The 26,449-nt window shown below is 36.9% G+C and overlaps 2 protein-coding genes and 1 long non-coding RNA gene across 3 annotated transcripts in view; 2 read left to right on the forward strand and 1 right to left on the reverse strand.

The window, feature by feature from the left end:
• Positions 1–2,717: 2,717 nt before the first annotated feature.
• LOC309493260 (uncharacterized protein) lies at positions 2,718–11,927 on the forward strand. The gene is made up of 7 exons (XM_082162426.1): positions 2,718–2,784; positions 3,571–3,667; positions 4,877–5,164; positions 5,393–5,659; positions 9,775–9,926; positions 10,005–10,154; positions 10,293–11,927. Exons 2-7 carry the CDS (start codon positions 3,628–3,630, stop codon positions 10,455–10,457), a joined length of 1,062 nt encoding a protein of 353 aa, XP_082018552.1. The 5' UTR covers positions 2,718–2,784; positions 3,571–3,627; the 3' UTR covers positions 10,458–11,927.
• Positions 11,928–13,434: 1,507 nt separating this feature from the next.
• On the reverse strand, positions 13,435–22,055 carry LOC309493224 (B-cell receptor CD22). Its single transcript, XM_082162374.1, has 12 exons — positions 21,983–22,055; positions 21,009–21,044; positions 20,565–20,819; positions 20,017–20,274; positions 18,105–18,353; positions 17,472–17,717; positions 17,091–17,369; positions 15,019–15,117; positions 14,788–14,856; positions 14,323–14,415; positions 14,132–14,191; positions 13,435–14,029 (listed from the first exon to the last, which is right to left on the reverse strand). The coding sequence occupies exons 1-11, from the start codon at positions 22,011–22,013 to the stop codon at positions 14,133–14,135; spliced, it is 1,674 nt and encodes a 557-aa protein (XP_082018500.1). The 5' UTR covers positions 22,014–22,055; the 3' UTR covers positions 13,435–14,029; position 14,132.
• The window catches only part of LOC309493358, a 171,389-nt gene continuing 159,737 nt past the window's right edge, over positions 14,798–26,449 (forward strand). Inside the window, exons 1-2 of the long non-coding RNA XR_014203864.1 lie at positions 14,798–14,936; positions 15,036–16,616. This is a non-coding gene — a long non-coding RNA (uncharacterized lncRNA). The remainder of the gene's footprint in view (positions 14,937–15,035; positions 16,617–26,449) is intronic.

Below are 26,449 nucleotides of genomic sequence, written 5' to 3' on the forward strand. Positions count from 1 at the left end.
AATGAGTTCGTTTTTTTTGTTATTGTTAGTGATTTGAACAAACCCCTAACCTTATTGAACTTTCACACATAATCTGTCCTGCACTTTTTATGTTACAGACTCTTCAAATCATGCAGATTTTTGAGGTGAAGTCTAAATAGTTTTATGAAATTAGTTTTATAAGCGATGGGCGATTAAACTTTTTTTTGGTGATATAAACCACTTAGCAATGCCCTGTTAACCACTTAAAACACATTATTATTATTATTATTATTATTATATCAGATGGCTTACGTTGTTGATAAAGAATGACTTTGGTTGATCTTAAGCACATTTTGCCTGTCTTTAACTGTGGCTGTAAGGAAACATCTGTTTCATGAATTTCCGTTTGTTTAGTCACTTTCAGAACTGGACTTTCATCACTTTAACTGCTAATGATCTCAAATGACTGTTTTTAATAAAAGAGAAGTTTTGAAGCAGTCGCGCTGTGATTTTATCTGTGTGCTCAGTGGACAGTGTTACTGTAAATCAGTTTCGCAACACCTGTGCTCTTGTGAGGTGAGTATTAAAAACATCCACTGTGTATTCCCTAAAATTCCCAGCATCATGAAAATGAAAGAGTAAAGCAGATGCGTCTGCGTCTGCGGGGAACACACTTTACAGCGTTGCTTTTTACTTGCGTAACTGTCAACAGTCACATGTACATACAGAATCCAAACACTTAAGATTGTTACTCAATATTTGTTGATGTTTTTGCTGTCCTGTCAGTGCTTATTTAATTATGGAATGCAAAACCAGTTTAAGACTTATTGGGACTTATGCTGCTTAAATGATTTTGTATTATAATATCTTAGTCAATGTAATAGATAGATGGATGGATGGACGGACGGACGGATGAATGGATGATGGAAGGAAAGACAGACAGACAGACAGACAGACAGACAGATAGATAGATAGATAGATAGATAGATAGATAGATAGATAGATAGATAGATAGATAGATAGATAGATAGATAGATAGATAGATAGATAGATAGATAGATAGATAGATAGATAGATAGATGGATGGATGGATGGATGATGGAAGGAAAGACAGACAGACAGATGGATGGATTGATGATGAACGGAAAGATACATTGAGAGATTGATGATGGAAGGACAGACAGACAGATAGATAGATAGATAGATAGATAGATAGATATATGGATGGATAGATAGACAGATTGTCAGACAGACAGACAGATGGATGGATGGATGGATGGACAGAGACAGATGGATGGATGGATGGATGGACAGAGACAGATGGATGGACAGAGACAGATGGATGGATGGATGGATGGACAGAGACAGATGGATGGATGGATGGATGGATGGACAGAGACAGATGGATGGACAGAGACAGATGGATGGATGGACAGAGACAGATGGATGGATGGATGGATGGACAGAGACAGATGGATGGATGGATGGAAGGATGGATGGACAGAGACAGATGGATGGATGGATGGATGGACAGACTGATGGATGGATGGATGGACAGAGACAGATGGATGGATGGATGGATGGATGGACAGACTGATGGATGGATGGATGGACAGAGACAGATGGATGGATGGATGGACAGAGACAGATGGATGGATGCATGGATGATGGAATGACAGACAGACAGACAGACAGACAGACAGATGGATGTATGGATGATGAACAGAAAGATACATAGAGAGATTGACGATGGAAGGATAGATAGATAGATAGATTGTCAGACAGACAGACAGACAGATGGATGGATGGATGATAGATAGTCAGACAGACAGACAGACAGACAGACAGACAGACAGACAGATAGATAGATAGATAGATATATGGATGGATAGATAGACAGATTGTCAGACAGACAGATGGATGGATGGATGGATGGATGGCTGGACAGAGACAGATGGATGGATGGATGGACAGAGACAGATGGATGGATGGATGGATGGATGGATGGATGGACGGACGGACAGAGACAGATGGATGGATGTATGGATGATGAACGGAAAGATACATAGAGAGATTGACGATGGAAGGATAGATAGATAGATAGATAGATAGATTGTCAGACAGACAGACAGACAGATGGATGGATGGATGATAGATAGTCAGACAGACAGACAGACAGACAGACAGACAGACAGATAGATAGATATATGGATGGATAGATAGACAGATTGTCAGACAGACAGATGGATGGATGGATGGATGGATGAATGGCTGGACAGAGACAGATGGATGGATGGACAGACTGATGGATGGATGGATGGACAGAGACAGATGGATGGATGGATGGATGGATGGATGGACAGAGACAGATGGATGGATGGATGGATGGACAGAGACAGATGGATGGATGTATGGATGATGGAAGGACAGACAGACAGACAGACAGACAGATGGATGTATGGATGATGAACGGAAAGATACATAGAGAGATTGACGATGGAAGGATAGATAGATAGATAGATTGTCAGACAGACAGATGGATGGATGGATGATAGATAGATAGATAGATAGATAGATAGATAGATAGATAGATAGATAGATAGATAGATAGATAGATAGATAGATAGATAGATAGATAGATAGATAGATAGATCAACAAATTGTGATGTATTAATCATAGAGTTTCCGAAAGACGTCACGTTTATGTCATGGGACTCGTTCATATGCAAATGAACAGGAAGAGTTCATAATTCAGTTGTGAGTGGAAACACACACATCTGTCTCTCATCCTGTTCAAGACATTTACCACAGCAGAGCTTGCAGGTAAGATGTTATAACTCTCTCGTCATGTCATCAATTTATTACATTCATACATTTGACGTGTAATAACTGAAATGTGAGTGCGTGCATAATCTGTTTCATTTTAGTTCATATCTGCATTCTGTGCACAGCTGTTTCTGAACAATGTCTGATTTAACACAAGTAACGTACTTTTGACAACATGCCAGTTTTGTACATTATAAAGTGTGTAAAGTTTGAAGTGTAAAGTGTTCACAGGTTGAGCAGGTTAATACATAAACAGTTGCATGACTTAGAAAAGAGTAAATTTCACATACAGAATAATATCTGCTAGTTGAGTTGGCGAGACTTAGACTATGAAACTGTGTGAGTGTGTGTGTGTTGGTGGAGGTGAACTTTTCTGCTGTCTGTGACTCATAGTGAAAAAAAAAAAAAACTGTGAAAAATGCACAGAAAATTCAGCGAGATTCAGATTTTCCAGCAGAATTGACAGAAAATTACACTGATACGCTCTACTAACTGCATAACTTACCCCCACCCACCCACACCCACTCACACACTGTACAATAATCGCTCATTTTCAGTTGTGTATATTTTCTATTTTGTTGAGCTTTACAGAAGTAGTCTGAGGCGGATTTATAGTGGATATCAGAAATTGAAATAGAATTTCATATATATATATATTTATATATATATTTTTATTTTTTCAATTCTTTTTTTGGTTTGATGCTCTGTATGTAAAGCTTGTTTTGCAGAAAACTGCTCTGCTGACATTAACTTCTCTTTTTCTTTCCTGTTTCCGCCCTGCAGGTGCTCAACAGGAAGTCTGGTGTCTTATTTTCAGTCTTCAAAGTCGAGCTGACAGCTATGAAACTCTTTCTGCTGTGTATTTTTGGCTTCAGTTTAGGTACGAATCTACTTTATGATGGATTTCCCTGCTCAAAATATAATCTAAAGATTCCCTCACAGTTTCTTGTTCAGATTAAGACATATTTCTCACTAAACACCCCTTGTGCTTTCCAAACTCATATGACATTTCTTTCGTCACGGTGGACCATTTCCAGACTTTCTTTAGCATGTTGTATCACTCAAAAGTTTGGGGTCATTAAGTTTTAAAAGTCCCCCTGTAATCAATAATTTTATCCCTTAAAACTCATCTTTGATCGCCAAAAGTACATATTTAAAAGTTTTTTTCCTTTAAAAAAATTCTTCATGTCTTAGAATAGCTTGAATGTAACTCTACGTTTAGTATACGCGGTTCTATGAATATGCAAATGAGCCCCCCCTCCACTCACTCACTCAGCTCAGAGATCCACTGGTTGACGATCACACGTTGATCTGATTGGTTACAAGGTAGTTTGTGACGTCAGAAACACCAGCGATTTCAAAGCGTGTTTTTGAGACTGTCTTTGGTTCACTGCAGTTTTAAGGAGAAAATACTCAGCAATGCTGTCGACTTATGAATTTACACATGGTTTATCTTAAAGCATATTAAAAACACCACATAGACAAATAAACAACATTAAAAGCTGGATTTTCACAACAGGGGGACTTAAAATACTTTAATTCAGCAATGACAAATAAATCAAAAGAGACAGTAAAAATATTTATAATGTTACAAAAGATTAATATTTTAATGTTCTTAAAGCTTTCTATTCACCAAAGAAAAAATTTAACAAAAAAAAAAAATGTTTCTTGAGCATAGAATGATCATGTGACACTGAAGACTGGAGTAATGATGCTGAAAATTCACCTTTGATCACAGGAATACATTACACTTTAATATGTATTCTTTGATCAAGTCAATGCAGTGAACATAAGTGACATCCTTCAAAAGTTTGAAATGTCAAGTTCTGCACCTTTGAACTGCTTTCTGATTGGCTGATGCAATGCACCAGTAAAAGAGCTGCAGCTGTAGGCGAGTTACTGCAGCAAAGCCACAAACCAGGAGTTTTGACTTCAGCAGAACAGTTTCACAAACAAGTTCAAATGTTGTTAATCATAAAAAGTGCTAAGTTTCTTGTTTCACTATGATTGTAGGACGATACCAAACTTCAGAATACTGAACGGATATGTAATAGATGATTCAGACTTAAATTGTGTTTCATTCCTTCAGATTTTGCAGCTAAATGCCAAGAGAATCTTTATGGATTGAAAGGAAAATCGATCCGTCTGAGCATCAGTCCCAGAAACCAGTCTCAAGTCATATGGCGACGATTCAACAGGAGAGACTTGCTTGCAAAGTCAAATAAAGTTCCAACTCTTTTTAGGGAAAAAATAAGTTTAAACTCCTCAGATCAGTCTTTGACCGTACACGACGTTCAGGAGAATGACAATGGACTATACGAGGCTCTTACGGACATGGAGGATGAAATTCTGGCTGCATTCAATCTTACAGTGGAGAGTAAGATCTGTCTATCCATCCATCTTTATTTACATACATCATGTAGTACTCAACATTTGAAGTGGATCAAAAAAGTTCCTCAAAGTTGTCCTAAGACAAGAACGGGTTCAAAATTCATGCATAACTTTGATGAAAGGTTTTGATCCTCTTCAAATGTTGATTCCTGTATATATACTTCAGTACATCAGCTCAGATGTTGCCTCTAACTCATCTACGGCCTTTTTGCAGACACTCTCTCAGTGCCGGAAATCATAGTGAGTCCCCATGATGTAAATTCGTCTGCTGGAGTGTGTCGGGCCACGGTGAATTGCTCCATCGATGGCAGCTGGGCCTCGTATGACTGCGACCAGAGTGTGTGTGAGGAGACACAGGCTTCTCTATCCAACATCGACATCAACATCAACATCACTGTCACTGTTCTGGACCGCAGTGGCTTCTGGTGCCAAGTCAACAACCACGTCAGCAAGAATCGTTCTCACTCTCCCAACATTAATTGTAAGTTTATTTAACACTCATCTTGGTTCGGGTTTCACGCTTCACACATTTGTAAACCCCGAGTTAATGTTCTTATTTGCATATTTCTGTACAGCATGCAACGAGTGTGTGTTTTAATAGCTGTCACATCTGTGGAAACATGGTCATGTAAATCCCCTCTGGTTTCTAATGAAGGACCGCGGAGGAGTGTTTATAACACTGTCTGAAGTTAAGAACTGTTTCCTTCAGATGCTGAAAAATAGTTTCCATGGCTTTACAAAGAGCATGAATATTTAATAAGATAAACATGGAGGCGGTTGATTGGCTAAATTTGGCACCACAAACTACTTGATTGTTTATATCGTCACAAATATGTGTATATGTGTCCCAATAACCATCCTATTATCTAACTCTAAAGTGCCAAATTAAAGTGTTGCATATGTTTATGAATTCATTCATTTCTGTAAAGCTTCTTTGAAACTATTTTACAAATTGTCAGTGTAAACTAATTTTCTAAAGTATAAAGGGGAATACATTACTCTCTTGAGTAGGTACTAATTTTAAGTAATTACTTCACGATATTTTCTATATAGTGTGAATGTAATCTGGACGTTGTCATTGGGATAGTGAAGTATCCATCGTATGCACACTTGCTGGAAGTAGTAGGTCATCCGGGTACTTTTTGCCTACCCTTTAATGAGTTTGATGAGGACTGTGAATTCAGATATACTACTTTTGTCACATACTGTTTTTTCGCCTACTATATAGTGGGGAAGTATGTGATTTCAAATACATGATATGTGATTTAAAATAAAATAAGATAAAATAAGTAAGGGTTAATGCACATCCAGCCAGATAACACACACACACACACACACACGCACGCACGCACGCACGCACACACACACACACACACACACACACACACACCTGAAGGGGTTTATTCTGAGATAACAACAGGCTGGATGTACATTATTTCACTTATTACACGCTACTTGTCACATAATTAAATAATTAGACACGAAATATTGATCTGAGTTGAAATTTTTTATTAGGTCTTTAGACGTAAAGCTTCCGCGGAGAGAGCAGTTGCAGCACGGCAAGTTCAAACTAGATGCACATTTAAGAGATACAGTATACAGTCATACCACTTATTACACAGCATTTCAACACATTAATAATTATGGGGATAAGAGATATTGATTTGAGATGAAACTGTTTTAAAATCGTAACTGTTTGTTATCTTGTGATCGAGTGTTCAAAACAATCGTCACAAAATGGCAGCAGCTGTGTTTGTGTGAAACAAGAGAGTGAGTCCATGATACCGGATGGCATAATTAAATAACTGTACACAAAATATCTATTTGACCTAGTTTTAATATTTTATTAGCTCACCAAATGCAAAACTTCCACGATGAAAAACCGTTTCAAGTGAGGATCAACTCAAAATGAAGAATTTTTATATAAATGCACCACATGTCTTATTTATTGAGTTCCTTCTCAGATAGACACCACGTCTAGACTGGGTAAACCCAGCCGGATCTGCCAGCGATTTGATTTCGCCCTGCAGCTCAGGCTGGAAACCTGTACATTTATCTCTGCTGCTTCCTTTACATATTTGCGGGAACCAATCAAAAACTGGCTTATCCACCTGGCGCGCTATTGGCGGGTTTAATCCAGCTGTTATGGCTCTGTCCAATTCCTTTTAACCTCTCAACGATGCTCAATGGCTTCTTTAGTTTAGCAAACCAATCGCTCGAATGGGTGTAAATACCACAAACTTTCATGTTTGATTTTGCATAACCTGCAAAAATCTCTCGATTCCATTGCTGCTTCTGCAAACCGCTGATCAACACGTTTGGTTACACATTTCCTGCCTGGAGTTCTCGCGTAGCTCTGCAAAGTACGTCACCCGGATCGTTGGTCTGATTGGTTGACTATCCAATTGCGTACAGAGTCATTTGAACTATGCCCGTTGATCACGCCTCTTGTGCAGTAGAAAATACAGAGCAGACTCCCCAGACTAATGTTCAATCTTAAAAGATTGAGCTTGGTCTGGTGATAGCCAGACTGCACCATGTCTGGAACTGAAGCAACTTTTGCACCACTTCTGGCCACAGTACCTATCGCAGTCTAGGCATGTGCCACATACTGTATGATACAAACCCATGACCTGAATGGTTCGGGTCTCGTTGCATGTGGTTTAGCAGCTTGATTTGGCTAGATTAGGTTATCTTATTAGGTTATCTCAGATATCTTAATGCTAATGTAGCTTATGGTTAACCTGATAGCTGAAGAGCCACAATGCATTCGTAAAATGTAGCATTTAATATCATTAGATTATATTGTAATTAATGGCAATGTCCTTGTTATGTTCTATTATTGTGCCACCAAGTGGTGTAGTTCCACCTTTTTTTTAATGTGTCTTCAGAGTGAGCCCATACATGTGTGTGTCAAATTTGGTGAATATATCTAATTTTGTTTTAGAGTTATATACATTTATATGCATGAGAGCATAAAAAGCGAATTTGATTGGATTTTTTTTGCCACTTACTATAACAGTTTTGACATTTGGGCATTAGTGTTTAGCCAACAACCTATGTTTTCGAACTTCCTACGGTGGTTTCGTCTCCATCGGTCTACTGGTTTCGAAGATACTGGCAAATGTTTTTTAAATGCTAATTTACAACATTGCGTTAACCATAAGGCAAAATCTAGCATGTTCGGTATCGTTGGACTCGGCAAGGATTCAGGAATGTAAGGAGATGACTCCCGTGAAAATAAGTCAACCAAATCCAAAGTTATAAGCATGTAAATATTTTTTTCTTGTCCAAAACTTCTCAGACTCTTTCAGAGCATCGTGCCGATGACACACACCAAGTTTTGGAACGATACGTTCATGCGTTCAAAAAATATTGAATTTTAATTCAAAATTCTAAATGGTCGATGCCCAAAATGGCCGATATGGGAAAATCGGATTTCATTTGACTCGGCATTACGCCCCAAATCCAACAAGACTACTTATATGATTTTTGGACAAACTGTTCAAATATTATACGCAAAAATAGCCATTTTTTGAATCTCCGGACCAGTAGGTGGCGCTGCGCCGAAACGCAGCATGTGGCCTCAGGTCATGCTTGTGATGACATGTACCAAGTTTGGTCTGAATACGATAAAGTGTTTCGGAGATACAGCCTTACGTCTGTTTTTGCAAGCGCTACGTAAAATTAGTTTGCGCGGTATTCGAGAACGGTTTGACGAATCAACTTGAATTCAATAACATTTTATCGGCATGATCTGAAGACGATCTGGTTCAATTTTCGTGAAAATCGGAGCAACCGTCTAGGTTGGACGAGTTTGAAAAAGTAAGTTTTTTAAAATATAAAAAATGAAGGAATTCAAGATTTACATGATGGAAAATGACGTCATATGATGCAATCTTGATGCAAAATCTAAAATGTAGTTTCTAGCCCTTACGGTTCAAAAGTTATTAGGTTGGCTTAGACTTCCATACACTTTCAGTGCTTGGCCCCTAGTAATAAAGGCAGCAGCTATTTACAATATGTTCAAATTGTATTTTCTTTGTAAGTGTAGGTAAGTGTAAAAATTACATGCTTTGTATACTTATAATTACACTTGTATATACCTCAGTGTTGTTGTACATTAAACGGTATGCAGTAACATAGTGTAAATTATTTTATTTATTTATTATTTATATTTATTAAAATTATTAAATAGATGCTGTGTTATTGTGACAATAAAGCCCTCCCTACACCTACTATTAACCGATAAACACCTTATTATTAAACACACGTTAAACACTTTATTTCCAATTTTCGAATATTTTCTTGAAATAAATGCTTTTCTGATCTGATATGTGATGGGAGTAAACCGTATTTCAGCAAAAGGCGGATTCGAACGCGGGTCACTTTGAACTTTATGTCACGCACCTCACCGCGACACTTCTGCTACTGTTCTTGTATGGCCCAATCAGACGTCAGTGGGCGGAGTCAGTGTAAATAACCTCTACCAACAAGCTGGACTTTTCACACTTAGTGTAAATAGACACTCCATCCTTGTATAAATAACTGATTTGTTGTTGTTTCTCTTTCTAAAATGTGTTTTAATATTTCTAGGCCATGAAAAACTGCAAAGTGATCCGCGTTCTCCACCAGACCTCATCTCTTGGATGGCGGTCATCGCCGGCGTCGCTGTCGCGTTGGGATTGTTTATGAGTTTGATTGTTGTAGTTGTCAAGAAAAGAAAGACTTCAAAAGTTCATCCGCAGGTATCAGTAAAATTCTCTCTCGGGACGCAATTATTTGTCGTGAGTGTCATTCTTAACTCTGTTCTTTCTCTGTATCAGTCCAGTCACGCTGTGACAGGCCGTAACATGAATACCGTGATTGAACAGCATCATGAAACGATCTACAGCACAGTGGACAAGCCAGGCGCATCCCAGAATCCTCCAGCAAACAACACTGAAGCAACCATCTACGACACTCCATCACGACATGTATGTTATGTTTTGATGAATCATAACTGTATAGTGAGGTTTGACCTTTTACAGGTTTATTTTGTGCCTGATATTACCAGGTTAGATGCAGTGAAACTCTGTTTGACCTGTTTATTTGTTGGCTTGTGTCTTTCTCAGCCCAGGGCCTGTCAAGTAAACAGTGTGACGCTAATGATAGAGAATCCAGAGCAACAGCGATCTGGACACGACAGAACTGTTCAAGTAAGAGCTACAGTACACAAGGCAGAAGAACCCGATTCAGAGCAAATGAACACTGTTTACTGCAAACTAGGAGAGATATGACACATACAGATACTGCACACGTCAGAGACGCCACTGCAGTGGAGAACCACAGAAACCACAGAAAAAGGAAAAACTGTATATTTTGTGTGTTTTTAATACTGAATAATAGATAAGTAGGAATTATATGGTCATATGATGGATGCTTACTGAATACTGTGCAGTATACACATATGCTGCCTGTATTTTTATTTTAAAAGTTTGTGAAATGTTATGCATTACACTCTTAAAAATAAAGGTTCCCAAACGGGGGGTTTTGTAGCGATGCAATTCAAAGTTTCCGGTTACGTGACGGAGACCTGGAGGGCAAAACATCCAGAATATGAACGCAATGTGTTAAATAGTTACGCATTTTCTTTAAAATGTTTTTCTTTGGAAATATGCTCAATTAGAAACTGTGCGTTGTGTTTATATTCTGGATTTATCTGCATACCTGTATATAGTATGCATCATCAATAAGGTGTATATTGAATTTGGTCTCATAATATCATTATCTTAGTGATATTAAAAGTAATATAATAATATTTATAAGTAATATTTTATATAGTAAAGCCTTGTTTTGCCCTCCAGATGGGTATTTATATAAGGGTGTGATATCATGTGAAAAAATATCAATTGAAGAACCATTTTTGGTTTCTCAAAGAACCTTTCAGTGATCAGTTCTTAATTTTTTTCTTAGTGTGAGGAATATTATAAAAATCTAAAGAACCTTTTCCAATTTAAAGATCCTTTTGTGGAATGGAAAGATTCCATGGATTTTAAAGGTTCTTTATGAAACCAATAAAGGGGCAATAAAGAACCGTTATTTTTAAGAGTGTGTTCAGTGATTAATTATATATTTAAAACAGTCCTATATCATTATCCAGTGACCTCATAGTGTAGCATGTTTAATACAGCCAGTTTTTTTTTTTGTATTGTATTGTATTGTTTATTCTATTTTGTGTAAAAATTTCATAATATTTGAAAATTGTATCAAATTATGAGTCAAGGAACAAATGTTAATATCTCGTTCATTCATCACACTGGAAATGAAAAGTTAAGCTGAAAAAATATCAAAGCCATAAGCCGATTTGTAAACCACAAACGAAAATTGAGAAATCGAGCCGAAATCTCATTTTCCGTTTATTAAACTAAACGAAAAAAAACAAAAACAAATAAACGATCCATCTTTTCATTTCTCGTTATTCCATTCCAAATTGGAAATGAAATGATCAGATGATACCTTGTGCTAATCTTTGGCAAATGCAGTTGGTCATCCAAGTATTTAATGCAAACAAAATGGCATACAGTGCACAGTGTATACTGCAAAAATATTGGTGGTATGTTGAAGAGAATCATGGAGTCTGCTGTGTTACACATTCTCTCAAACGCACTGCATGATTTTTTTTATATTTCTTTGGTGCTCCGGTTTGAATGAGTCTCATTTGCTCAATACAAAGGTTTTATTTTTGTAAAATAAAGGCAATTGCTGAGTTTCTTTGTTTTTGTTTGTTTATTTGTTATTTATTGGCTGCACTCGTTTCATTTAAGGAAGATATAAAATATATAAAAACTGACACAATCAGTTTAAAAAAAGCAAGAAAAAAGCTGTAGAATCCAGATTGTGATGTCTTTAGCTGAACGGGGGCGTATGATTAATGATTTCCGCATATAAACGATGTGGTTTTCACAGGCAGCACACACAGGAAGTTCACATTTATTTTTGGAGAATGAAATAAGATACTCAAATTTTGTTTTTCAAAAAATGCCATAGAGAAAATTCAAAGATAAATAAATATTCAAAATATATATATATTTTTAATATAAAAGTGAGTATAAGTTGAGTTGGAATAAAAAAAAAAAGTACTTTTGTTTGTCTTACAGATTATCTATAAGTCATTTATCTTTATTTTACTTAGTGAATGATGGTTTTCTTAAATTTGGTTTTAAAACAATTCAGAGCAAATAATGTTTGGTTTTACATTCATTGAGTGTTCTGATTATGATTAATCTATAGACAGATAATAAATGTGTCTCATAAACACAGTTACAGCAGTCATATAAAAAATAATAAAAATAATAATGTTAAAAAGTCAAGGACTAAAGCAAACCCTGATCATCGTAATGGTGACTTTAACGCACTCACTGAAGCAGACTTCTTCCCGACAGTCAAAGCGGCGTTACGTCACGAGAGTGTGGATTGGTAGGAAGACCGCGAGTGTTTAGGGTGCCATTTGGGACAAGGCCTTTGATGCCTGGAGACCCAAGTTTGGTTTGAAGATGAAAAACGTACCAGACACAATGTTTTCTCACCATTCCTGATTTCTAACACACACTCTCAGCGTTCGGCTGGTCTTGCTGATGTCAGAGCTGCTCTTTGGACAGAAGAGACGGACTGAAACACCAGGTGTAAACGTGTGTGTGTGTCTCTCTCGTCTACTTGTGATCCGATCGACCAAAATAACACCCCAGTATAGTGTTCAACTGGACTGTAAAAAGGCACATGTGTGGTTCATATAAACCCCAGAGTCTTTCTCAGAAAGATACAGGTGTATCCCTGGTGTAAAATAGTCCCTACATTAGTTTCACTTCACTTCTCAGTAAGTGATATAGTACTTTATTTAGTTCTTACAACTTGCGTGGAACCACTTGACGTGTGTCTTGAATAAATCCAACATTCTGTTTTTGAGTGCAACTCATAATAAAAAAAGGCTTTAATGTCATACACAGGCGCACACACACACACACACACACACACACACACACACACACACACACACACACACACACACACACACACACACACACACACACACACACACACACACACACACACACACACACACACACACACACACACACACACACACACACACACACACACAAATTTAAAATATAGGCTATAATGATTTGAATTAAATACCATTATGCCAGCAATTTATATATATATATTTGCAAAACACTATGACAACAAATCTGTTAAAAATGAAATCTAAAAAACGATTTAATTAACATGCATGATTGAAGCCCAATGCAATGCAGGTGTTAATGCAAGAGTAACACAGTAAATACAGAAAGAAGACACTAGAACACAAGTACAAAGCAAAAACTATCACACAATGACATGAAACAACCAGATCGTCTCTATGGGGACATCTAGTGGACAACGAGAGGATAGATTCATACTAATACATAATACATGATGGGTATACAGAGTTAGCTTGTAGAATATTTACAAATGTTTTTCTTTTTTTTTTTCTTATAATATTCAGAATTCTGTAATAACATACATAATGCTATAGTAATCACAGTAATAGATGAATGCATATGGTTCTGTATCAGCAGTTAAGCATTACAGTTATTTCTCTAGACTTTATAACTTTATATACCACTAACATGGAAAAACATTGGCAACATTTCAACCACATTATAAAGTTAAAATGGCATTGATGAGATTTTTATTGCAACTTTTATGGATTATTAATAATAAGGGTAATATCTCCAATTCACCAACTTTTGGTTCATATTTGAATCACAACATTGAGTTTTGTGTCTCATCTGATCATTCGTCATATGACTATAACCATCAACAGCATCTGAAATCATACAAATACAAGTATAAAATGTGATTTTTTAAATTAATTGCATGATATGTATGATATATTGTGATATTTTGCGCTGTTTTTAGCTTACCTCACCTTAAACTGTTTTGATGTTGAGTTTGGAGTAAACAGTGGCAGAACTCTCACTGGTCTGTCCTACAGATGACAAGAGTTGAGTCTTCACTATGTAAATGACATCACTATTTACAACGATCATTTATGTATGCGTTTATATTACTGCATTATCACAGCAAACAAGCAGAACGTGTGGTCCGGTGTGGTCATACCTTTGTTTCCTTTCTTTTTCTCCATTTCCTTCACTGGTTTCAGGTCAATCTCAGCATAGGTCACATCAGAAGGGCCATTCACCGAGTCTGTGTCTGAAGAAAGACTGAGTGAGATTGAGTCTTTTTCTGGTTTTACTCTTTCACTTATTGAGTTCTTATTTTGTTATCCATCATGGAAAATAAAATTAAACAAAATGTTGATAAACTACACCCTTTTATAGGTCAGTTATCTATCTATCTATCTATCTATCTATCTATCTATCTATCTATCTATCTATCTATCTATCTATCTATCTATCTATCTATCTATCTATCTATCTATCTATCTATCTATCTATCCATCCCTTCTGTCTCTATCTATCTATCAGTCCGTTCATGTCAGTGTCGATGTATATAATTCTGTATATTGTAATTTCAAATCTCAAAATAGATAATTGCAGTTGAAGATATTGAGGGTATGTCTACTCTTCTTCTGCTCTTCTGTTCTGATGTTGTGCTGCTGATGTTCAGTCGAGGGAGACGGAGATCCTCCTCCTGCTCAAACACAGAGAAACTTTAGCAATGATTCCTAAACACCAGCTTTTCAAAACGCAAAATGGCTTTCCTGCCCACAGGTATTTATATAGAATTATCTTTAAATCCATCAATCATAATAGTGAAGTTTTGTCTGTATATTTTTGAGGAGTTGAGAGGAACCTTTGTTGTGTTTGCAGCGCCACAGCAGGACCAGTAAGAGAATGAGCAGAAACAAGACGCTCAATCCTGCGGCCACTCCAATGATCAGAGCATGAGAATCTGATGTTTTAAAATAAAAGGTCAGTAGGTCAAATAAAAAAGGTCGGGGTAGCTAATCATCTGCAATTTGATTATTAACTTAAATTACAGTTTTTCTCAGTCGCTTTGGTGCATTTCTCACATCACTATTTACATTTGCACAACAGTTAGTTCAACCTCCACAACATTTAGTCATTTGTGCACATCATTGTAGAAGTTTCTCATTCCTTCCAACAAATTGCAAATGCTTTTGCACATGCATCAATTGCTTTCATACAACTCTCTGCTGTTTTATAACATTATCATTTGCTTATGTCATGTCAGTCAAAATGAACTATACTTGTGAATGCTGAATAGTCATTCCATATAAAACTAATAGTCCTCATTTCATTGCTTGAGTCATTACATACAAAAAATGTTGAACTAGTTGTCAAAATCTGTCAAGCTAATTTTACACCATTTTTTTAAATCTTTTTTTTTTCCTGAAAATGTCCCATAGTCTATACCAGACAGAGAGGAACGTCCGGATGTGCATGAATGATTACAGTACTATGTATGTTGTATGTTCAGTTCCAATATGTACTGCAATATTGTTTCCAGTTGTGCACAGCTCTACCCAAAGGGAGTTTATGTTTGTTGTAAATAAGGGTGTATTTGTTCTTTTGCACAATGCTGTGAACAAATTAGAATTGCAAAGAGCATATGCAGTAAAAATGTGAAACATACATATTCAGTGTCTTGTACTCAGTTACCTCACTAAATACAGTAATGTGTAACTTTACTGTATTTTTCAAATGGCTGTGCAAATAGTATATAGTGCTGTCTTGAGCATTTTCAGGTAGTGTCACCAAGATCTGACTTTTTTGCATTGGAAAACATTTACAGAGTAAACCGTCATAATGAAAACATGACAAAGCCATTTGACTATCTTGTTCATAAACAATGGTGTCAGGACTTTCCATCTTGATGACACTGACACTTTCATTGATATGAATACTTGCTTTTGAGGAATGAGCTATCCATTTTGAGCAAGTGACACACTTTTGCAGGTTATCAACTAGGTTTTGCAGTTTGTACTAATTGTTTTGAGAACTGCATTAACTGTTGTACAAATGTAAATAGTGATGTGAGAAATGCACCAAAGCGACTGAGAAAAACTGTATTATAATTTTTATTTTATTAAAATTAATTTTGTTGATGTTACTTATCAGCAGAGTTAACAGGCCTATCCATTAAAGGGATAGTTCACCCAAAAATGTAAATTAGCCCATGATTTACTCACCCTCAAGTCATCCTAGCTGTATATGACTTTCTTCTTTCAGACGAACACAGAGTTATATAAAAAATGTCCATGCTCTTTCAAGCTTTATAATGGCAGTGAATGGCTGTTTCTGTTTTGAAGCTCATAAAAGTGCATCTATCCATCATAAAAGTGCATCTATCCATCATAAAAGTGCTCCACACGGCTCCGGGGGTTAATAAAGGTCTTCTGAAGCGAAGTTGTGCTATGCAAGTAGACTGTGATGGCCGTTTGGCTGGAAGCTAGTTAAAAGTTTTAAATATGGATATTTTTCTTACACAAACGCATCGCTTCGCTTCAGAAGGCCTTTATTAACATTAAGGCACTTTTATCATGGATAGATGCACTTTTATGAGCTTCAAAACAGAAACAGCCATTCACTCCCATTATAAAGCTTCGAAGAGCCAGGACATTTTTTAATATAACTCAGATTGTGTTTGTCTGAAAGAAGAATGTCATATACACCTAGGATGGCTTGAGCGTGAGTAAATCATGGGCTAATTTTCATTTTTGGGTGAACTATCCCTTTAAATAACTAGAGCAGCTCAATACATTAAACATTAATTCACCCAATCTATTCTCTGTTGTATTTACTGTTAAATTACTCACTGCTTGTTTTATTTTTTTAACCTGTTGGTTACAGTTTCTTATTTGCAGATGTTTTTTACTCATGATGTGAAGTTGATCTGAACACACTCACCTGAAAGCGTCAGTGTAACTGCATCACTGGTGTGTGTGTATCGTGATCCTCGCGTCTCTCTTCCACTACAGCTGTACTGACCTGTGTGAGATTCACTAACTGAACTGATTCTGTATTCCTGTGATTGACTGACATGAATCTCTGAATCATCTTTATTCCAGGTGTAGGTCCAGCTAGTGACGTCTGACTCCTGTATGTCACATGTGAGAGTGACCGTCTCTCCTCTGAACACTCGTCCATCAGGCTGAACACGCAATACAGCTTTGGGTCTCCCTGTGAGACATTAACTGTGTTTAACTGACAGAACATGATACTGTTGATGGATGACATTAATCTGAATAATATTACTCTTATTAAATCAGATTGCCACATTACCTCTGACTGTTAGCGTGACTCTATGACTTTGTGTTGTGGGGTTTTCTTTTGCACCACAACTGTAATTTCCTCCATCAGAGACTCTCACATCTCTCAGTGTTTCAGTCTCATCACCAGATTTTATTCTCTGGAAGTCTTTGTACCAGATAATCCTCAGTCCAGTTGAGTGTCTCACGTCACATCTCAGAGTAACTGTGTCTCCAGTGAACACTGAACTCTGGGGCTTCACAGTTACTCTGGGTTTGTCTGTAAATATTTCATGATCTTGTGTTAATATACAGCCTTCAGTCATCATCTATCACTGCTTATGTTTTCTATCATTTATACTTAATGCGTCTTAATTTTACCTCACCCTTCAGCTCATTATGAGTAATGTAATTGTATGGCTGTTTTATGATCTAACATGAGAGCTCTCATAAAGATGTATACAGATACAGATCCTGAGAGACATGGCTTGTAAAATCGGATGCTTACTGTAACTCAGTTCAGTCTGTCTAACATGCAGCATCTAAAAATGTTCACTAGTACTGTTTTTTGTCCCCCCCTTTTTTTTCTTCTTTTTTTCAATTTATTAATAATTGTTCATATATCATTTGAGCAAGATCCTGATGTCAGTCAGTGATGATCACTCACCCGACACAGTCAGAGTCACTTCATCACTCCAGTCAGAGCAGACTGATCCTCTGCAGCCTTTACACCTGCACTTCTGTGTGAACTCTGCAGTGATCTTGAACTTTTTTTCATTAGATGTGTGCTCTCTACCATTACACTCCCATCTGTATGTCCATCCTTCCCCCTGTAAGTTACATGTGAGAGTGACATTCTCTCCTCTGAATATCTGTGATGGTTCAGGCCGAACAGTCAGAACAGCTTTAGGTGTCTCTGTAATTGAAGTAACAGAGGTTATGAAATACTGTAGGCCATAACTGAATTGACTCAACCTGTCCTAAACTCTGTCACTGCACAAACATTAAACATTTTAGTGTAAAATTACAATTTAATAGTTTACAGGTTAATAATTTGTAATTTCACAGTAGGACTTTTCTTGTATCTGCACTCTCAGAAATTTAATGTAAAATCTACAGTAGGCCTACTTAACTGGCTATTTTAGGCAAGTGTTTACAATTGTTCTGTTAAAGAAAATCATGGTATTACTGTGAGTTTACAGTATTGGAAAGCAAAAACATCATACTGTATTTTTACAGTGCATCACCCAGCATGCAATGCAGATTATGCTGAATTATTTATATTTCTATACTTGTTGCTTTTATCTGTTTTGCTGAACTTATTTTTGGTACACTTGTGTTGTTGGTTTATTTTGTAATGTCGGTGATATGTTAATGTCGGTGTGTGTGTTTGTTGTGTGTCACCATTGTTGTGTTTTGTGTCAAGTATTTGTTGTCTGTGCAACATTAGATGATGCTTATAAGAAAAAAAAAAATCTTGACATCACATCTTTTAAAGATGTATTTCAGTAGTTGCTTCACTACTGTGAAAGATCCATCTACAAACAGTTTTGAATTTTAAATAAGTTATTGGTAAATATTCATATTCTTGCTAAGAATAGTTTGACTACACTGTACATTTTTTGACGTTCATTTTCTTTCATTTTAAATTGTACTCAAAACTCGGTAAAATTACAAATAATATCTGTAAAATCCAGCTGTTATCTTAGGTATTGTGACATTACAGTTTTTCTCAGTCGCTTTGGTACATTTCTCAAATCATCCTCGACATTTGCATAACAGTAAGTGCATTTCTCAAAACAATTTGTACAAATAGCAAAACACCATGGATTACCTGCAAAAGCCAGTCTCTTGCTCAAAATCCTTAGTTCATCTCTCAAAAGTAAATATCTGTGTCAATGAACATGTCAGTGCCATCGACAGTCATTGACTGTTTTTTTTAAGATAATTTTTTTTTTACAGTGCAACTTAAAATCAGCCAAATAACTTATTTCTGACTTGTCTAGATAATACATTTTAATAGGATCAAGGTCCAAGATCCCATGCAAATGTTATTATGGTGACTATGGTCACGGCATCCAATAGCCACATAGAGGATAGCTTGTGACTCGCTCGCACTCTATCGTCATTTCACTACTAAAGGAAGACTAGCAATCTTGATTTTTACTTGTATTTTAGCTTGACATATGCAGACATGGTTTAACTAATGCAATACTGTCAACAGAAAGTTGGCTCCCGCTACTCACCTCTTCCAACACTAGCTCAAACAATCCACCAAAGTAAATAAAACAAACAAACAAACAAACAAACAACGGAAGTGATCACCTGTGCCCACGTGACACTGAATAACCAATAAGAAATATTAAATAATTAATGCTCCTACAGTGACTTCAAAACAATTACAGTGGTAAACAGTTACATTTCTCATAGCAGCATGGTTAAAGACAACTTTATAATGTGAATTCACAGTAAAACAAGAGCAGTAAATTGCTGTGATGTTTGCATCATTCTGCATTTGTACTGTATATTGAAATACCATCTGAGCAAGATCATGATTTCTATAAGTGATGATCACTCACCCGACACAGTCAGAGTCACTTCATCACTCTCGTCAGAGCAGTCTGATCCTCTGCAGCCTCTACACTTGCACTTCTGTCTGATCTCTGCAGTGATATTGAACTCTTTCTCTTTAGATGTGTGCTCTCTATCATCACACTTCCATCTGTATGTCCATCCTTCTCCCTGTATGTCACATGTGAGAGTGACATTCTCTCCTCTGAATATCTGTGATGGTTCAGGCTGAACAGTCAGAACAGCTTTAGGTGTCTCTAGAAGAACTGCACAAACAGAAGTTATGATAAAACATCTGAAAGAAACCAAGATAAGTGAATAAAAGAAGATAATGAAAATGTATTTCTCATCTGTCCAGTAATAGTGCAATACAATTAAAATATCAATAAATCTAACCGCTCTGTTCCTCTAGAAACATCATGCCCTGCTCGCTGAGAACAATAACCTCACTTTATTTACAACCACCTTCTTTTCTTCTGTGCAAATAAAAGCCCTTTTTATCACATCATCACTTCCCAGTGTAACTGATTTCAGCTGTGAAGAGGATCAGACTCACATGATACAGTCAGTGTAACAGCGTCACTGATCTCTGACTTCTGTTCATCACTTCTCTCTCCTCTACAGGTGACGTTGATGCTACTGAGAGATTCATCAGGTTTGGAGCTGAATTCTCTGTCAGAGCTGAAGGGCAGAGATGATCCGTCTCTAAACCAGCTGTATGTCCAGTCGTCTTCAGTTCCTGGTATTTCACATCTGACAGTGACGGTTTCATGTTTGTCAGGCTCTATAATCACTACAGCCTTTGGTCTCTCTATAACATCACACAAAACATTCAGATGTTTAAACATTAATCATACAAGGCATTTGTTTCATACACAGCTCAGCTGTATCATAAGGACCCAATAAATGACATGAACACTTGACATGCTGCTATAAATGCTTTCTGCTCCACTGTGTTATTGTATATAAGATTTGAATAAAATATAAATGTATAAATCACCTTGAGTTTGTCCAGGGCGGATGTATGAAATCAGCACTAAAAAGCAAAAAGAGACAAACCACACACACACACACACACACACACACACACACACACACACACACACACACACACACACACACACACACACACACACACACACACACACACACGCATTTAAAAGGTGGGCGAGATAAATTAAAACATGCAGAAAACTTTTTTTAAATAGAAAAAAAACAACAAGGTGTGACAATGTTGATTTGATGAAAGAGATCTGTACTCTTTCACATCTATATAAGGCAGTCAATAATAACTGGAGATATTGGGCATGAAAGAGGAAGTGTGATGAAATCATCTTCATTGCTAAGAATATCTGCGTGATGCTGTCATGATACAACCACAAAGTGAAGAGAAGCTCAAGCCATTGGACTGCGGATCTTATCTTGCGTGCCATCAGTGCTTCATATGGGAAGTTGGTCATTGATGTCAGTCAGCACATCACAAAAAGACTACGATACACTAAAGATCTACTATGCTAAAGATATAAGATGCTGCAGATCTACTGAAGACAACAAAGTAACTTTACAGAACAAGACAGTATGTGTGATTCAACACATGAACCATTACAAACCATAAACTGAACGACTGAAGAATCACAGTAATGATCAATACACTCTCATTCAGCTAGTGTTTCACACACACACACACACACACACACACACACACACACACACACACACACACACACGCACACGCGCACGCACGCACGCACGGTAAAAATTCACCAGAAATTTACAGGATAAAAGAGTATTATATTTTACGCTAAATTAACAGTGTGGATATCATGAGCCACAGACTGATTTGCTGCTCAAATTATTAGCAGCATAAATGAAAAACAGATTCACTATAAAAAGATGAAATACAGATAAACACTGATTCACTAGATCATTATACAAAATGTGAAAATGATGCATAAATGAGAAAAAAATACTCACAGATCATTAGAGGAAGTGAACTGAGCTCCATCCTGATCTATTAATGACACGCTGTCAAACACACAGTCTGTCTTATAGACGCAACACTTCCTGAACAAACACAGAAGAAAACGTAGTTCACAGTTGCTTATACTTCCTTGATTTCAGAACCGAATAAGAATTTAGAACAAAAGAGAGAAACAAAAACTATAAGGCTTCAAGGCTCTTTATGAGGAACTCTTTCACAATAAAAAAAAAAAAAAAAAAAAAATATATATATATATATATATATATATATTTTTTTTTATTGTGAAAGAGTTCCTCATAAAGAGCCTTGAATACATTTTAAGAAAAGTCTTATTAGGCATGTTCATATATGTTATAACGATGGTTTATTAGGAATGAATGCAAATCTACATCAGACTGAATGAGAAGTGATTAATTTCAATGCTGGATCTGATTTGGGCTTTATGCAGATCACTTTAAACCAAACATTATGAATTACTGTCAGACTAGTCAAAATATGTATTGCCAAATGTTGACAGTCTCAGAGCCTTAGAAAAGGGAAGTATGAAAACACCAGTGTTACCAAGAATTTCTGGGTGACTTTACAACGCAACGACACATCCGGTCCACAGCCACTTTTATCAGTTTTCAACTCCGTAGAAGGAGAGTGTGAGATGTGTGAGTGACTGGCTGGTCAGTGTGAGTGATTTAAAGCCAAACTAAGTCATTATCTACAGCTGTCAATCAAACTTCTGCAGCTGCATAAAGGTTTATATGTGATAATATCAGAGGTGGTCTTTACAATGACGATCTGTGTACGTGATTCAAAACTGGTTGTGAGACCCATGACAATAAGTATTCTGACTGTCATTATTTTGTCACTTGTTTAGAGTCGGAATTGGTTAAACCCACAGAGCAGTAGTGGAAAAAACATGTCAAACTGACAGGCTTTCTTCCACTCTCAGGCCTCTGATGGTCACTGTGGGTACAGGTGGTTGATGTATATATAGCAATAGATGTAGAGAAATGACATGATGATCACAGCAATGAGAATCAGGGTTGGTGTTACTCAGAAATTAAGATAATGGAAACAAACACTTCCCCTTTAATTAGCTTTATATATGTTTATGTCATAGTATCAACTGTTTAAACTTCCTGTTTAAAAATATATGGCAGATAATACATAATGTAACCTTAATTTGATAATGTCAGGTAGGTTTGTTGTCTGATTTGACTGTATTGCTGTTTGAATTTGAGGTTTCATAATCAATGCCACTGGCTTTTTGTATAAGCTTTAAATATTTGACAGTCAGATATAGTCAGGACTTCTTAAAGACTAAGTCTAAGGACTTAAGTCTAAGCGCAACTTATGCGAGTAATGCGACATACTGCTGATATTTACGCTACTTCTGGCATCACAAGTTGCATAAGTTGCACTTTAGGTGTAAGTACTGTGAACGGCCGTTTGGCCGGAAGCTAGAATTTTACTTTGTAACATGTTAAATATGAATATTTTTCTTACTCAAACTGTTTTGCTTCAGAAGGCCTTTATTAACCCCTGGAGCCGTGTGGAGCACTTATATGATGGATGGATTCACTTTTTTGAGCTTCAATATGATGGTGTTAATTAATATAACTCCGGTGTTATTAAAGGTTGTATCAGCGATTTCAGGCCCAAAAAAGGCCCAAACATAAATGATCACATTCATCTAATCTTTCCTAACGATCCACTAGCTGCCCGCCCCATAAGCAGGCCGTCAAAAAACCTCACAACACCCACCCCGTTTTTTGACGGCCTGCTTATGGGGCGGGCAGCTAGTGGATCGTTAGGAAAGATTAGATGAATGTGATCATTTATGTTTGGGCCTTTTTTGGGCCTGCAATCGCTGATACAACCTTTAATATAACTAGGGTGTAAATCATGGGGTAATTTTCATTTTAAAGTGAACTACTCCTTTTAGGTTAAAGAAGATAAGAGACTTTTTCCTCATAGATCTCCTGCATGGTCCTTCATCCAAAGAAGTTAGCAAATATCTTAATTTAGGTTTCTGGTTTAAAGTAATGATTTATGAACTCTCATGTGAAAATAGATCAATCGAGCACCAAATATCCAAAATTTGCACATTTTGTGATGGATTTATTTCCTAAAGAGGCAGCAACCTCTACACCATAATCCCAAACTACTACTGATGTTGGCATGTTTACAGTTTTTTTTCCAATTGCTAACACACTAAAATGACATGCACAGCACACTTATTTAAACTGACACACAGAGAGCAAAACCTCTTCTCAAGTCTCTAAAAGACTGCTTTACACACATTTTGCAATTCAAAATGGCACTTTTTAAATGCACTGAACACCGTTCTCTGCATAAGACACAACAATCTGACATAAAGTCACATGTTTGCCATTTCAAAACACTGCTATTCAAAATGACACTACATGAGCTAATTGGCCGATACACCTCAATGCTTAAAGCAGCACTCAGTAGCTTCGGGATTTCTTCGCTGTATTCTCGCTTTTTGCTCGCAGGTTTCTCTCTAGAGCTCCCCCCACAGCTTCGGAATAGATATTTGACAACACTGTTGTAAAAACTCGTTGGTGATTCTCAGACACCAGAGGCTATAGATCAGGGGTGGGCAACTTCGGTCCTGGAGGGCCACTGTCCTACAGAGTTTAGCTCCAACCCTGAAAAAATCACCTGCCTGTAATTTTCTAGTAATCCTGAGGACCTTGATTAGCTTGTTCAGGTGTGTTTGATTAGGGTTGAAGCTAAACTCTGTAGGACAGTGGCCCTCCAGGACCGGAGTTGCCCAGATGGGACATTTTTTAAACGTCTTCTTCATTCGGGTTCGGACAGCGTGAGGGAGCGCAATAATGACAGCATTTTAGCAGATTTCTTTTGGCCGTAAAGCAATTGTTTACATCGCGAGACCTGATATCACGCGAGACTTCCTGACGCAGCGGCCGGCGGCCCGCCGGCTCAAAGTTGCAAGTGCGTATTTTCCGCTCACGGGCACCAGGGGGGTGCGAAACGACCACCATTCAACCCGAAATAAGTTATATAACCATTCCAATGACTCCGAAGCTGTTCAGTTAAGGTAAAAAAGTTACTTAGTTCACCTTTAACTGTTAAAGGTGCATTGCGCAAGTCTCTGAGTTTTTGCAGAACTATGCCCCCTCTGGCGGCAAGCGAAACTGCAACCAGAGGTTGTCTTTTGCACTAGACAAAAGTTTTCTTTTTTTTATCTTACGTGGAGTTTGCGTTGGTGTTTGAAATGAACTACAAGCCGGTCTCTTAGAATCCATCTTCTACGGAGAATGGCGGCGAATACACAAACCTGCCAGACATAGCCAGGTGAGCGTGCCGTGAACGCGCATGACGTCACGCCCAGTCTCAAATTCCGACCCGAATCCCTCTTATTTATTTTACTGTACAGGATTATAGAGACAATCGCAGTGATCAGAGAAGGGCTCATTCAGCCCATCAGGCAATTGTTTAAGCATGTATGGGTTAGAAAACGGGTATTTTTAACATGAAAAGTTGCGCAATGCACCTTTAACACTTCAATCTTTTTCAGTTTACTGTTTTTTTGTGAGCATATTTTTGTTCAGTCCATTGTAAATATATCTGCTGTGCATATGTTGCACTAACTTGTTTGGTGAAAAAAAAAAATATATATATATATATATATATATATATATATATATATATATATATATATATATAAAAAACATGTTTCTACAGGATGTGTGTGTATATGCAAATATTTATGTGCATGTGAACAATCTGAAGAATTTTCTACAATTTGAACTATTTTAGTATTATGGCAAAGCATACTAAAGATGAGAGTGCTTTTCATTATGCCCATCAGTGTGTTGGTTAGACAAAAATCTGGTAATATGAAATGAAGTGTGTGCCATTTCATGCAAAAGTTTGATTTTGATGATACTATATGTAGTTTTGGTTGCAGTGCTTAATTTTGCAGGATATATTAGGTATTTGTATTGTGAATTGTGTTAAGTATTTTGATAAAACCAGTTTGCAAAATTGTGTGTTAGCAATTGGAAAAAACTTTAATCGTGTCAGTGTTTAACTTAATAACAATGAAGCTTTAGAATTTGAGAAAAAAAAATAGGCCTATGCATTAATACATTTAGAAAGAAATCACGACCAACATTGTTATGTTATTATAATGCTTTCACATATAACAATACATTTTTAAGTTTTATTAATCAGTTCAAAAATATCTTAGCGATCAGGTGCTGTGATTTTGAACTTTATTTAGGGTTCTTGCATCTTTATAACGTGTGGGAATCATCAGTGACCAGAGATGCAGAGCAGTTACACAGACAGATGTGTGTGTGCTTCAAGCTGCGCAAAACAACTTCTGAATGAAACACTCCACAAGTCCTTCAGCAATCTTCCATATATTAAAGCCATTGTTAAAGTGCTAGTTCAAAACCAAGATAACACACTCA

The sequence above is a fragment of the Leuciscus leuciscus genome (assembly GCF_965113295.1).
Source record: "Leuciscus leuciscus genome assembly, chromosome: 2".
NCBI lineage: Eukaryota > Metazoa > Chordata > Actinopteri > Cypriniformes > Leuciscidae > Leuciscus > Leuciscus leuciscus.

What these genes read in the sequence shown, in the direction of transcription:
- LOC309493260 (XM_082162426.1), top strand. Translation starts at nt 3,628, where the DNA reads ATGAAACTCTTTCTGCTGTGTATTTTTGGCTTCAGTTTAG. An exon ending in TATTTTTGGCTTCAGTTTAG is followed by an intron (nt 3,668 to 4,876) that starts GTACGAATCTAC and finishes TCATTCCTTCAG; the next exon opens with ATTTTGCAGCTAAATGCCAA. An exon ending in ACGACACTCCATCACGACAT is followed by an intron (nt 10,155 to 10,292) that starts GTATGTTATGTT and finishes TGTCTTTCTCAG; the next exon opens with CCCAGGGCCTGTCAAGTAAA.
- LOC309493224 (XM_082162374.1), bottom strand. Translation starts at nt 22,013, where the DNA reads ATGGAGCTCAGTTCACTTCCTCTAATGATCT. An exon ending in TTCACTTCCTCTAATGATCT is followed by an intron (nt 21,045 to 21,982) that starts GTGAGTATTTTT and finishes TTTGCTTTTTAG; the next exon opens with TGCTGATTTCATACATCCGC. An exon ending in ACTGACGCTTTCAGGTGAGT is followed by an intron (nt 15,118 to 17,090) that starts GTGTTCAGATCA and finishes TTAAAACATCAG; the next exon opens with ATTCTCATGCTCTGATCATT.